The sequence below is a fragment of the Seriola lalandi genome, unplaced genomic scaffold (assembly GCF_002814215.2).
Source record: "Seriola lalandi dorsalis isolate HSWRI2012SDOR001 ecotype SW California unplaced genomic scaffold, Sedor1 jcf7180002054446, whole genome shotgun sequence".
Lineage (NCBI taxonomy): Eukaryota > Metazoa > Chordata > Actinopteri > Carangiformes > Carangidae > Seriola > Seriola lalandi.
The window spans coordinates 498,809-512,960 of record NW_019524999.1 but is presented as its reverse complement, the minus strand read 5'-3'; the positions used below and the strand labels follow the sequence as shown (position 1 = coordinate 512,960).

The window sequence follows — 14,152 nt, the reverse complement described above, 5'->3', positions numbered from 1 at the left end:
CACTGAACTTTAGGGGCATGCATTGTGACATTGTGTACTGATATCTGCAAACAGTCCTGTTGCATCAGATGACCAAACAAACAGAGTGGGTCATACAGACCTTGCAAACATTCACCTCTTTCAGTAGAAAGCCTCCAGTTCACTATGATCCACTTTACTGAATCCAAAACTCCGCCGCAACATTCAGTATTTTCACAATCAAATAGGACATTTAGAAAAGAACAGGACCTGTTAACAAAGACTTGTTTATTAGCCAAATTGGCCTGTAGAAATGGCAAACATGCCAGCCATTTGGATTGTGTTTGGTTCCGTTTCCACTCCATATCTTACATATTGCAAGGAAAATGTGATTTAAATAGCTTTCTTTTTTTAACAACAGCAGAGCAAAGTTTTCATTTTAAACTTAATTTTAAACTCTGATTCAAGTTTCTCAGGATTTCCAAGGATTGCTCTTTATTTTAATCACACAGATTTAGCACAATGTTGGAAGAACCAAGTCTTTGTTGTGACAGAATCATAACAAAAAAAAAAAAAACTTGCTGAAATAGTTTTCGGTAAATCCAGTATTATGAAGATACAATATTTTTGAACATAAACATGAATTTACACAATATTTCTTCAAAAGAGGGTGTTCAAATATTAACATGCTTTCAGATGAATAAATCAGGACCTTTACAGGTTACTTCCAAACTGGCGACATCTGAGGGATTACTGATACATCTTTTATGATCCTCACTTTCATCACAGTGGTGAGATTTTGGATGCAGTGTTATCACTGTGAAAAGAGGCATCTGGCTCCCATCTGGGTTTTGTTGTCTCCCTGCAACGCAAAACATATTTTATAAAGCAAGCAAAAATGGCACAGCTCTTTGCTTGTTTTTGCTCATCTGCTTTGCATAGAAATCTGTCAGAACCATCCACACACACACATAAACACACACACACACACACACACACACGCACGTTTATGCACACAAAATTACACAGTATTTTAAAAAGATAGAAAATTAGTATGAGCATTCATTTAAGCTCAGTTGAACTGCTTTGTGCAGCTCACATGGTTTTATGCACTTCCAAATCCGTCTATTGTCGTGTTTCTGGTGTCGTCCTGAAAACTGGCAGCTGGCAGTGGAACTGGAATAGCCTGGCGGTAGACTGTATACTAATGACAAGACAGAAGAAAATGACAAACAGCTGTAAAAACAGCAGTCAAGATCAGTCACATGCAATGTAAGGATTTAGAAGTTTTGCATAAAAATGTAGGTAGCGAATGTTTCCTGCGACACCTCTGGGAATTTAATCTTCACATCCACGCTGTCTGCTGAGGCAGCAACAACTGATGCAGAAACCTCCTGCCTGGCGTTTCTCTCATGTTGCTGGTAGAAGCTGAGAAAGAACGCCATGCCCGGGATGTAGCTTTCAATTCTGGAAAAATGTAAAAAAGCTCTTTCAACAACACATGCCAGAAAATATCATAATAAACACAGAGAAGGTTTCTACCATGCTCTGCAAAGCAAAGAAAGTTGCTAGAAAATACGAATGGAAATCATCTTTTGCTCTCTTCTCCAGCCCATGCGTCTCTGTTTTCCTCCCATTTTATTCATTTACTTTCTCCACACAAACTGCTAATACATTTTTATCCACTGAAGCTCACCTTCTGCCCATCTCTGCCATGGTTTCTGGGATCCTGGTCCAGTGTACTTTGGCCTTCAGTGTTGGCTTGGAACCGGGCAGATGTGCAGTTGCAGCTCTCATTGACATTTCATAGGATTGACATTCAGCTCCCCATCTGATGTGTGTCTAGACCAAACACAAGAGATCAATCGTGAGGGGGGAACTCGACATCACGCCATCTCGTACAGTGAAGGAAGATGCTACAAATGAGTGGCCAGTGTGACATTTCCTATTACACAAGTATTTGTCATTTGCGCACAGTACACACATGTGACGACTTTGGCACAGGAATGTATTTGCCCATATTCAAACTGGATGTTAATGGTTGATGGATTTCTTTAAATGACCTTAAAGGCGAAGCCAGCATCTCATATCTTTCTATTATCTACAAATCCCATAAACACCCAAAGACAATAATACACTTATCGTACAAACAAGTATTCTCTGTGTATCTACATACTAACACACTAACTCCATGCCCGAGAACTCTACCCACCTCTCTGGTTACATTTCCTTTCCTTGCCATGAATAAGAACAGTGTACTTTATTCCTCTCAGCTTGTCAACTTAACAAGGTCGTGCAAAGACAGCACTTTTTACACTTCTCAAACTCTAGAGACTACCAAGGCTTTTTTCTTTGTAATTAAGGAATTTGTCCCCCGGTGAAGTAGTACGGCTCTTTTATGTGGTAATAGCTTTTGGACAGTAGGAATAAAAAATATATGATACTTGGGTTACACAGCAGACAGTTCTTGCAAGAAGGATAAGCATTGACAATAACGTTTACTAACAACAGTATTATTTCAATTTTCAACATTTTATACATAATAAATGTATACAACTCCTTTGCACTTCCTGTGTGTTTTATATCTACCTTTACATCAACGTGGTCATTCACAGTGGTGTCCATACACATCTTCCAGTTGGTATCTTCTCCAACCTGGGACACAATCAGTTGGGTGTTCTGAATATTTGCCTCGGGTGTGTAGTACACAGCTGCGTCATAACCCTCAGGCTTCTGGTTGCCACTCATGGCGAAAGCTTTGATGTTGAAAACAGCTTCAGGTGTCGCGTCCAAGACCTAAGGAGTGAGATAGAAAGCAATCCATTAGACTGTAATGAGTTTGTGTCCATCATGTCCAATATGTGAGTATTGATCCTCTATCATCCATTATGTGTGGACTCGTGAATTCAGAATAATACCCAAGTGAAAGTGCATCATTGTGATTGTGGTTGTGATCTAACTAGTGAGTGTGGTGGACAATGGAGCCGAGAGAACAAGCAACATTTGCTGTATGTGTCAGATGATCCACACTTTGTATGGAGTATTTTCATGCACAAAAATCTCCTCAGTCTAAACATGGTTCCCTTCCGTCACAGCAATGGTGGGATCATGAATCATGACTCACAGCTATTTTACTTGATTAGATTTCTCAGTACAAACTGCCTTATTTATCCAGTGAAACAAATTTAGGTTCTCTCTCTATGGAGAATGTTCAGCGTACTTCCATTACGTTGACATGATGGCTCTGATGAGATCGTCTGACGCTTGAGGCTGAGTCGGAGGACAGACCTACTCGCTGAATGGCCTCCTGTAAACACAATTTAGGAACAGGAGAATTGGAATTGATAAAACACCAGAGCAGGTGCAGAGATAATAACATTGCAAGGCTAGCCAAATACCTTGGAAAGCCTTCGCAGAGTCTCAAGCAGTTGGCGTGTGCTCATCGGATGTCTGCTTGGGCCGGCATTAACCTCAATGTGGATTTTGTCAACAGCTTTGATTGCCTGGGCTAATAAAGGTGCACAGGCAACGTTAGCAAAAGGTGAAGACAGAAATGTATAATAATAATAATAATAATAATAATAAATAGCTTTATTTGTATAGTACTCTTTAAAACACAGAGTCAACAAAGTGCTTCAGAATAGGGAGGAAAGGGATAGGGAGGAAAATTCCCCAATTTGGTGCCATAGTAACTGGGAGATGAGCCTTCATTCTTAGGCCTGACATAACACGAACACGTGTACAATGTAATGCTATCTAATACATCAGCCTTACAGTAGATGCTCTTGTTTAACTCTAAGTCAGAGAGGGATGATTTGCCTGGAAGTCATTTTGTACTGGTAATTATGCAAAGTTGTGCTTTAACTTTCTGCAGTGACGTAGAGGTGTACCCCAGGGTGTGTTAGTACACAGTGATATCACTTTTGGGTGTTGTTACAGGTGCAACAGAGCACACTTCTGACTGCACCCGACCACGGCCATCAGTAAAGCTGAGTGTGTTGAGAGGTGAAACTTTCACTCAGGCTTTCACAAGGCAATAAGGCTTATGCTTTTCCATCCTGCTGTCATCATGTCAAAATTGTAAATAGATTTTTTTTAAATTCCCACAGTAGTGGTATCCATGTCCACCCCCCCCCCCCCCCCCCCCCCCCGAAATAGCATGAGTGGACTTGTCTGCAGGTGTTAGCTCACTAATGAAATGCTGTAATAAGCCTACTGGGTGACTGGTTAATGTATGCAGCGACTGCAGCAGCAGTGTTCACAAATTGGGCAATACAGTGGCATTTCAGCTCACACATTTCCCTGAGTAGTGTGTGTCATATGAGTTTAGCAGCACTCTGTGATGTAATTTATTGGGCTTGTTGTGCATACCTGGGACTACTTTGAATGCCATGTGGGTGTATCCCAAGAAATAGTACAGCGGGTATTCCTCATGATAATACTCTCTCCTCAGCTCAGATTCCACACAGAGACCAGCTCCATAAATGCTACTCTCAGCGCACATTCTGGCTCTCGGATGCCAGATGTTTGGTGTGATGATCTGTTGGATTAGAAGAAACAGAACGATATTAATCCTTAAATATAAATCTTCATTAGCTGAACGGCAACAGTATTTCGCCAACAGGTGTTGACTGTACCTGATTTGACTCAGGCCTCACAACTGTGGGGCCCATGTGGGCAACTTCATCATTGGAGTCGATAGCGTTGGGCATGATTGGGGTCATTTTCGCCATAGCTGGTTCTTCAATGTTCCTGGAGACTGCATACACATTGGAGCTTTTGATTGGAAAGGAAAATAAGAATTCTTAAACTTGGCATATTGGCTGTATTGTGGATAACATATATAAAACATAAAGCAGAAGTGTTTACTGTAACATATGTACTAGATATTGTAACCATTTGGAAGACTTACTTCTGATTGTGAGTGTCACAATTTGATTCAGAACTTTGTCCTACTTGGCTTGTATACTTTATATATTATTATATATTAAATCTTCTTCTTATCTAAAATATAACTATATATCAAAATAAGCTACTTTTACAAACGGCCTATGGGGTCATTTTTTTATGGGAGGACAGCTCCATTATGAACCACACTGCACTCCGTGAATCGATGCAGAATTTTAGAGGATAAAAATCATGTTTCTTATGTGAACCAGTTTTTTTTATTCCCCACACCCTTAAAACATACCTGACTGAAACGATTTCAAACTCTTTTTTGCATGGATGAAAGTCAAGTTCAAACTTCTTTTCTCGGACGTTGATCTTGGCAGAAAACTTCCATGGAATAGCAATAGGGTTTTTGGCCTTCAGCTCAGAGCCACACTGAAACAGTTCTGTGTTGATCCCGTAAAAAACCCAAAAATCCTTTGTGTAACTAAAAAAAAGAGGAGTTGAATTCAGTAGTTGTAACTCCACAGTTTGAAGATAAATGGTATACAAAGGCAATCTGGCAATGATGAAATGATTTCCTTCCCATAGTAATTACTAAACCTGCTGGAAGTTTATCTTCTATAAATCAAAGGAACAGTGAATATCTTTACCCAACAAAACCATCAGTCTCCAGTGAAATTTCAGAAGTCAGGAGTTGTCCAAGATGTTCAGTCAGTGGTGGATTTATTGCAGCTTTAGCTATGCAAAAAATAACATTAATAACACTTTAGATCAATCACTTATCAGATCATAAATTTAATACTATTTAGATTTGTGAGGTGGTCATATGCTGTTGGATTTCTGTCCTCACCGTTAACAGTGATTCCATTGAGTGTTTCATAATATTTGCTGATCTCCAGCGGGAGACCCAGCGTGGTGGCTTGGAAGTAGCGAACCTCAAAGATCAAGAAAGGCTTGGTCCGATGCCACGACACTCCCTTCTTTAAATTCTCGATCACAGCCCACAGAGGGCTTTCTTTCCCTGCAGAGGGACTGACAGCCTGCAGGTGAGATAACAGGACAGCGGCATGTAACAGGCTTTGTAGATCGTTTAACAGCATAATGCTTTTTATTGACGCCACTGGTTTTGACATGGATCACATGGATCACTGGTAGTGTCTTTGTTCATTTATTCTCTCACCTTGATGATATTCTGAATGAAGTCTTTGTTGATATCCGCAAAGAACCACTCTTGTCCAGAGGCGCGTGAATAGGCAGAAAGGACTGGTTTATCACTGGGAAGAATTTCCCAGTTTTTAAGCTGAAATTGACGCAGAATAATGGTCACCAGAACACATACATTGATGCATCATAGTACAGATAATATCTTTTGGCCTTTATGTTTTAATCATATACTCACCACATTGAAAATAGCCTGGAAGTCACTGAAACCTAGATCTCCATTAAATCCAGGGATGCTGCTACCAAACAACTCCTTAATTCCTTCAGGACGGATACCAAACTGTAGCATGCAAAGAAAAGAAAATGACTACTCTTCATGACTTGGAAGATATAATAAGTTTAAGTTCAATGCAAGTCTCAATAGTACTGTACCTCCAGCAGCTGCAGAATTCTACCGATGAAATAAAACTTTCCTTTCATCATGATTTCAGTGGGGAAGATGTTTGTTGCACTTCTTAGCATGAACACTTCCGCTGCTGTGCCAATTAGGAAATCATCTGCACTGGAGCAAAGAGTAAATACTCATACAACTGTTTCAGAGAAATCTCAGGATCCAGGCATTTGTGTTTGAGCGTACCGTTAAACCAGTCCATGCGCATTGCTTTGCTGTAGTGGTAGCAGAGACGACCAAATTTCGGGGCCAGGATTTTCACAGCTACATTGCAGGCAGTGGAGCTATTGCAGACACCATAAAAAAGGGGATTGTGTATCACATAGCGTAAACAATGAAATGCCGCAGTTTTTTTTTTATAGTCATACTCACAGGAAGTGATTGTCGGGAGTACTGGATCTGGCAAAGCTCTTGAGGTAGGAATATGCAAAACTAACAACATGAAGCTCTTTTTCCTGCTGTAGATGAGCAGTCACCGTGGACACCAGAGCCATTGATGGCTTAGTGTCAAACAGGATCATGAAGGCCAGCATGCGGATCTCAGTGGGAAGGTTCTTTTGCAGGAACAGAGCCATGGTGATGTCCTGGACCTGACAACAGAAGTATTATAATGATTGAGGAGTTCAGAAAGCTCACACATTCAAACCGCCCATTGCTGAAGTCATTTCTGTTCCGACACAGTCACTATAATTTGCTGTGCAGACTATGAACTTTGAAAGGCGCATAACTGTAAATGTGGATATAAATAGGAAAAGATTATGTAGCTCCACAATGTTGTTGAAAATTATCATTTTTACCTGCCACAATGAAGAAAACGAAATAAACTTTTCTATTCCGTTTAGAAAGTTGAACTTGACTATGGAACACAGAACATGCATAAAGCTGTGTTTAAAAACAAAAAAAGTAATCTTCTAATCTTCTTGCACAGTATCTGCTGTCCTTACACTTTGAGGGTCTCTGGCAGCTATGAGTCTCATAGACTGCACAGCAGCACTCAGCACACGAGGCGGCAGATCTACAGGGTTGGCGGCCACTCCGGGGAGGAAGCGCATGATGGTTTTAATGCTGCCGGGATGACCAGCGTTCCCCAGAGCTTTCAGAGTGATGACCATCTCCGCCTCATTGCCATTCTTCAGAGCCTCCGTAGCCATGTCCAGCAGTGGCTTAGTGCAGATGTGAAGTAAATACACATTTTTATTCAGCATATTTTAAATATGTTAATGCTATTAACTTAGTCAAACCACACACTTGAAAAACTTTGAAGTGTGTTAATGTGGCATGGCTGTCTCCAGAATTTATCAAAGGGAATCGATTTTTTTCTTATTTTGAATACCTGAACAGCAGTGACTGGGCAAGGTGTATAATATGCACAGTGCTTGTAGACCAGAGAACCATAGGAAAGCACCACAGTATGCCACAGATAGATATTTGATTTACTGAAGGGCATGGTCAGGAACATCTGTAAAACAGAGACAGAGACGGTCTGATGAGAGAATCTCTTGTGGAAAGTGTGCGTGGTATCATTCGTCATTATGCAAACAATTTCTCCAACTTTACTTTAACTCACTTTAGCCATCTCAACAAACTCAGGAATAGCATTGAGGTGGTTAATTGCCAATAAAAGGGTTTCCAGAGCTTCTGTTGCGGAAACATCTCCAGCCTCAAACCTAATTTCCAGGAACTTCAGGATTCTGGCGTCGCCGACCTCAACAATCATGTCCAAAAACCAACGTCTGATGTTTGAAAAGTGAGAGAAAATGGCTTAATGAGACAATACTTAAAATAGGGAGTATCTGTCATATTAAGTAAAAGAGAAAAAAAGGAAAAAAAGCTGTAGGAGACAAGGTCAGATGTCTCCTTTAATTGCTCTTGTGCAATATGAAATACAAGCTGTTTCGATCTTAATGAGCAGGGAAAGCAGTCTTTCACTCATCACCTTTCTGTCATCGTGCCTCACTTGATAATAAATCATTCATCAGTGGTAATGTACCAGACTAAATCCTTCCTGAACTAAGTGGGAGGATACTCTTCAATTACCTAATCAGTTGAAGTGGATCACTATCAGATTTTAGAGATGGCCTGGGACCATTTTGTTCGTCGTCTTATGATACTATAATGAAAAGCTTGGTCAAAGGTTATCGATGAAGGATTTTCACTTCAAGTCTTAAACACAACGTTCTCAATGGCCGAAAAATTTCACTTATAACTTTAGAATTAAAAATTTCCTGGGTATATTGGGATAATGATGGATAATGGACTGGGATAATGAAAGGTCAACAGGTTTGGGGCAACAATTACACACCCACACACCAAAACTAATTACATTTCCACCAGACAAAGCTCTACTTTGTGCTAATTAACAAAATGTTACCATGCTAATATGTTACAGTAAGAAGGGTGTTACGGGTAACTGTAGGTCACAGAGGCTTGCATATGAGCTGCTGTCAACACCTCCCAAATCTCAACAAGGCTTTGTGCAGATCTGTGCGTTTGCAAGCAAGTTGATGGGGTTGCTTAATTTCCTGTCAGGCCATATCCTGTGCATGTTAGCCCCCATGCTGCCCAGAAAAAAAAACCACAATTCCACCCTTTAATCTTGTTTCAGAAACCTCAAGAACAAGAGCAAATGGAATTGCTTTTCAAAAGGTCAATCATCAAAAAAAGAACCACTTCTTATTTTTTGCTGAATGCGATGTTAAAGCCTATTCACACTATGATGATGATACCAACCTATGTTCTTCATTTCCTGCAAATTGTTTCCACATTTCATCCAATCCTTCATAAGGCGTCACTCGCAGGAGTTGATACAGCTTTATAATGTCTTCAGTCGTCGCACTGTCGATCTGATAGCGATTAGCCTCAGCCAGACGCTTGATCAGTTCAACAGCCTGGAAAGAAAATGAGAGGCTGCAGCTGCTGAAAAAAATTAATTTCGTGTTTTCATTTCTGGAACCCTTTAGCGTATATGATTTTGGTATTTGTTCCCCATTACACACATTACAACATTATTCAATTGCTTTATTTTCATGCCACTTATAAGAGATACTTAACACTTTTCATTTCAGCTGATTTTAGAAAAGTAAAATTATTTGATATATTTAACATCCAGAAATGTAATGTAATGTTACTCCTAAGACACACATTTTTATCATTATTACCTTTGGTACTGGGTCTTCCAGTTTCTGCATCAAAAGGGGGACATTAGCTGCAGTGTTGACAAACTTGTAAACAAGGTTGCCTTTGCTTTCCACTGGCCCAAACGTGACAGCTCTCACAGTGTCAGTCACACCGAGTAGCACTATTTCCTTCCTGCAGGAAGAGTTATTTAAAGCCGGCGATTTGTATAACAGACAGGCATTGTGGATGAGCAGACATAAAATGCAGTTTTTTTGTTTTGTTTTGTTTTGGGTTTTTTTGTCTTACGTTGCTTGCATCTTGAAACTGCCGCCCTTCACATTGAAGGGACTGAAGTGCTGTCGCTCCAGGCCATGAGCCCTGGTAATGAGACCTTCCTCTGCTGTTGGTTTGACTGTGTAAACATATCTCACTGTTGAAATGACAGATTCCCCTCTCTAGATTGGAGCACAGAAAAAAAAACAGAAAAAACAAAACAAAAATACATCTGACTTTGGTGTGTTTAATTTATATTTGAAGAATCAGAGCCATCTGCAGTGAGGCAAATAGACCTGTTTGGAGACTTGGTCGAGCACAGCAGTAGCCATTCCCCTGTAGATGGCTGCTTTCTCCCGGCAGTTAGTCACATCCACGACCTGGGTGATGGTCATGTCCTTTGTTTCTTTGTTTTCCTCAGTAGCATAGTTACTCTGGCACTTGCCATGGATGCCAACCTAAAAACAAATCTAAACCTTGTTAGACTTTTTTTATTGTAGTTTTATTGATGCTGTGTGGAATAAATGAAGATGGTGCGGAATAGAGCAGTTTTGTTTGTCTGTCAGTGACTCACCTCCTCCAGCTCATAGATCCTCTGTGTGGTCTTGACAGTGACTTGGAAGAAACCCAGTATCCCTCTCACAATGTTGACTACAGTGTCAGAAATCTCAGCAGAGGCGCGGATGTCACCAATGTGTCCACTGGTGTAGTCAAACATGAAGGGTTTGATGAGCTGGGCAGCAATACGCTGGGTGAGCTTTGGTGAGGCGTTAAAGCCGCTTTTCCCCGGGAAGCCATTGAACTCCTCCAAGGCTAAATCTGAGACCTTTGAAGCAGAGATGGAAATAAGAAGTTTCATCTCTTGTGTCATCTCTCATTCTCTGCTCAGATTCATGTCAGACGAAAAGTAAGAGAACAGTATTTATCTGTTTTCTTTTAATGGATTGTTAAAGCTCAGAGTTTGATGGCAGCATCTGTTGATGACTGACAGATGACAAAAAGGTGCTGCAGAGAGAGCAGCAGATGCATCAGAGAAAACAGATACACAGTCCTGCACAGCTGTTGAACTACAAACATTTGTGACAAACAGTTTCTGAACCTTCAGCACTTTCAACGTATAAGTCATTTATACCACAATCTACATGACTCTGTCTTCAAACGCCTGTTCATCCTTTCAACAGGTGTTCATTAAAACAACTTCCAAATCATTTATGACACATGAATAAATGATAAATTACAAATGATGCACTGCCGGTTACTTTGCTTATGAATCAGACATCAAATTAACGAATCAACAACCTGTCATTGTTTACACTGAACTACACAATCAGAGTATTTGTGACATGTTGAAACAACATACTGTATTCTGCGTTACTTTTTATTTCCCTCTATTCTCATGCTTACCTGCAAGATGAATGTTTCTGCAGACACACCAGAAATCTTAACCTTGCACATCATTCTCACACCAGACTCAGCAAGGTTTGGCATGCCGAGTCCAAATTTCACCTCTCCCTCATATTTGTATTCGTAGGTCTTCTTAGGGTTCAGGCCGAGCTCTGGAACATGTTTCCACAATTAAATGTCATCTCATGTGTCTTTTTTTTTTTTTCTTTCTTTAAAGATAATTTTTACTTTTATGATGAAGTCACAAAAACTTACCATAATGGACATTTTGGCATGCTGAAAGACAGAAGTCAAACATAGTGTCAGTATTAGAACTTTTGTGTAGTGTCTCCATGAGCACATTTTATATTTAATTTGCATTATTTATGGCTCGACTGATCCCAGGGAGAACTTTAAAATGGTGATAGCACTTGTTTCAAGCACATTAAAAAGCCAGACACAAAACATGAAACAGTAAATTAAACAGTAAAGACTTGAAAAACTGAATTACATCATTGCAACCCAAAAAAACAAAAAAATAAATATACACATTAAAACAGGTCATTAGCTCAAGTAAAATTTCCTTTATAACCTGTCACCTTTCTCCATTAATGACTACTTACTCACCTCTGAAAATCCCTATTTTTTGTTGTTCTTGCCTAAATTATTTTTGCTGCTTATTCATGATTGAGCAACAGCAAATATATCAATATATTACATTTCCAAATATCTATTTTAAAAAGTATCTCACATTTTGAATGGTGGAATAAGTTAAAATGCCCCACAGAGATAAGTAAAAAGTAGAAATAGTCAAATCAACCCCGGGATTATGAATCATTTGAAAAATCTCAAACTGACTCTAAAATAGCAAAATAATAATAATGAAGCTCCTACAAGTGAAATAATATGAATGACGCAATTAACACTTACTTGCCAGGGCCACAAAGCAGCAGAGGAGAAGCCCCTGCATGGTAAAACTGAGGAGTGGAAGCAAACATATCTCATTTGTCCTTTATATACCAGCATGGCTTTTCACTGGGGACTGACTGATATAAAGTAAACACATGTTGTCCGAACTAGAGTCACGTTGACCTGTGACATTGTCAGAGTGACACAAGTAATATAGATAACTGTCTCAACAGTTTCTCGCGAAAAATAAATGAGTTGTTGTGTAAAATTTACCTAACTCTAACCCTAACAACTAACAACCACTTATTGATTTTACTTAAAAATGAGATTACGGTATATCTCTGAAAGTGTTTATATCTGTACGTCATGAAACTCAGAACTCAGAACTTGGCTTGTTTTGCGTATTTAAAAAAAATTCAAAGCTAAAATCAAATTTCTTATCACTCAGAAAACAAGTAAACAGGTTTTTCACAGCTGAATGGAGGGAAAAGCCCAGTGGGATCAACATCTGTTCCCTCAGTGAATCTCAGACAAATGGACTTAAAGAGGAGAAGATGTTGGCTGGTTTTATTCTTTCACTTCTTGAATATTAGTGCAAATCCCAGTCTTACATTTTTATACACTGTCCCCTGGCATCATAAAGCTCTCCTGCTGGATAAAACAGAGTCAAGCAGTGTGGAGAATCGCTGCTCTTCATGCCAATTTTAACAACGTGCCTCCACAAACAGCTCTGCTTATATGTGCAGTTCGAGGGTGATGACATCAAGCAGCAATCAGCCCAAGAGTCTGTTCTTTCTGTCTTTTAGGGTTATGTTCAGATTGCACAACACAGGAGTCCCTTGTGTAATCGTAGTTAAGGATTCTCTCAGCTATCATACCTCTTTTATTCTCAGGCTTCAATACACCTGACCATCCACGTTTCTTACTGTTCATGTCAGCGTCAGCCACTAGAGGGCTCCAACATCACATTTTTGTCCTAAACTTGTAGCAGCAAACGTGGACAGGACCAGGACAAACAAAGGGTAGAAAAGCTTCAGTAACACATTTTGACAGTAAAGTCTGACTTTCTCGTCACTTTTTCATGTCACTGATTTTTTTTTTTTCTAGAACTCAAATGCCACTATGTGTTGGTAGTGGTCTAGCGGGGCTGTTTGCAGACCTGTTGAGTTGTAGTTCTGAAGAAATTCAAAGAAGTTGAAAAACAGTCAACACTGAGGCTTCATTTTTCACAAAATACACTAAAATATGAAAATAAGGAAAAAAATATGTGTAAAAAAAAAATCAGACAAATTATTGCACAGAATTTAGACTAAATAAGTTTTAAGCTAAGACAAAGATGAAATAAGATAAGATAAAACAAGACATGATATGATAACATAACATAAGCTTCTGTGCACGGGCATATAGTATGAGACATTAGTACACAAAAAAAACAGAAGAAGTTTAGTCTAAAAGGATGCAAGGTTGAGATATATTAAGTAAAAGAAGAGTGGATAATATGATTAGTGCAGTTTATCAGTCCCTCATCTCCATTCATTCATTCGTTCAAAAACAACAAAGATAACCAATTTAATGGTTATTGGTTAGTTGGTTGGTTTCGGCCATCTTTGCCATCTTTGCCATCTTTGCCATCTTTGCCTTTATAACACTAGAGGTTATCAGATGCTTGTTAAACAAATTATAATTCACAGGTGACAGCTTGTTTGGAACAACAAAAAAAAAAAACCTACAACACAGCTCCCATGGACCAACAAGCTACAAACAAACATATGAAGATTCACAGAGAGGAGCGTTTGTCTGATCACAGTGGAGAGAGAGTTCCTCATTATGTCCAGTAGATGGAGCTGTTGGCCTACCTACTGGCTGCCGTGTACCAGAGGATGGACACAGGCCTCACAACAATTCATTTTTAATTCACTGTACACATGGTTGTTCAGAAAGAGAGGGTGAAATGATGCATTAAACAACACCATTGATTTAGCACATAAAAGAAGTGAGCAGCGGAGA

The 14,152-nt window shown here is 39.5% G+C and overlaps 1 protein-coding gene across 1 annotated transcript; it reads right to left on the bottom strand.

Moving 5' to 3' along the window:
- Positions 1-231: 231 nt before the first annotated feature.
- Positions 232-12,216, bottom strand: vtg3 (vitellogenin 3, phosvitinless). The gene is made up of 28 exons (XM_023411032.2): positions 12,167-12,216; positions 11,513-11,533; positions 11,258-11,409; positions 10,428-10,679; positions 10,150-10,311; positions 9,887-10,035; positions 9,622-9,772; positions 9,194-9,351; positions 8,031-8,196; positions 7,797-7,922; positions 7,408-7,626; positions 6,836-7,053; positions 6,650-6,747; positions 6,445-6,569; positions 6,251-6,352; positions 6,032-6,151; positions 5,702-5,891; positions 5,502-5,589; positions 5,150-5,335; positions 4,596-4,734; positions 4,330-4,498; positions 3,357-3,466; positions 3,179-3,265; positions 2,548-2,754; positions 1,655-1,800; positions 1,287-1,425; positions 1,058-1,162; positions 232-820 (listed from the first exon to the last, which is right to left on the bottom strand). Exons 1-27 carry the CDS (start codon positions 12,204-12,206, stop codon positions 1,064-1,066), a joined length of 3,819 nt encoding a protein of 1,272 aa, XP_023266800.1. The 5' UTR covers positions 12,207-12,216; the 3' UTR covers positions 232-820; positions 1,058-1,063.
- Positions 12,217-14,152: the final 1,936 nt, after the last annotated feature.

Coding starts and splice junctions, on each gene's coding strand:
- vtg3 (XM_023411032.2), bottom strand. CDS start 12,206: ATGCAGGGGCTTCTCCTCTGCTGCTTTGTGGCCCTGGCAA. Junction 7,054..7,407: donor CTGCCAGAGACCCTCAAAGT/GTAAGGACAGCA, acceptor TTCTGTTGTCAG/GTCCAGGACATCACCATGGC. Junction 5,336..5,501: donor GAGACTGATGGTTTTGTTGG/GTAAAGATATTC, acceptor TCTTTTTTTTAG/TTACACAAAGGATTTTTGGG.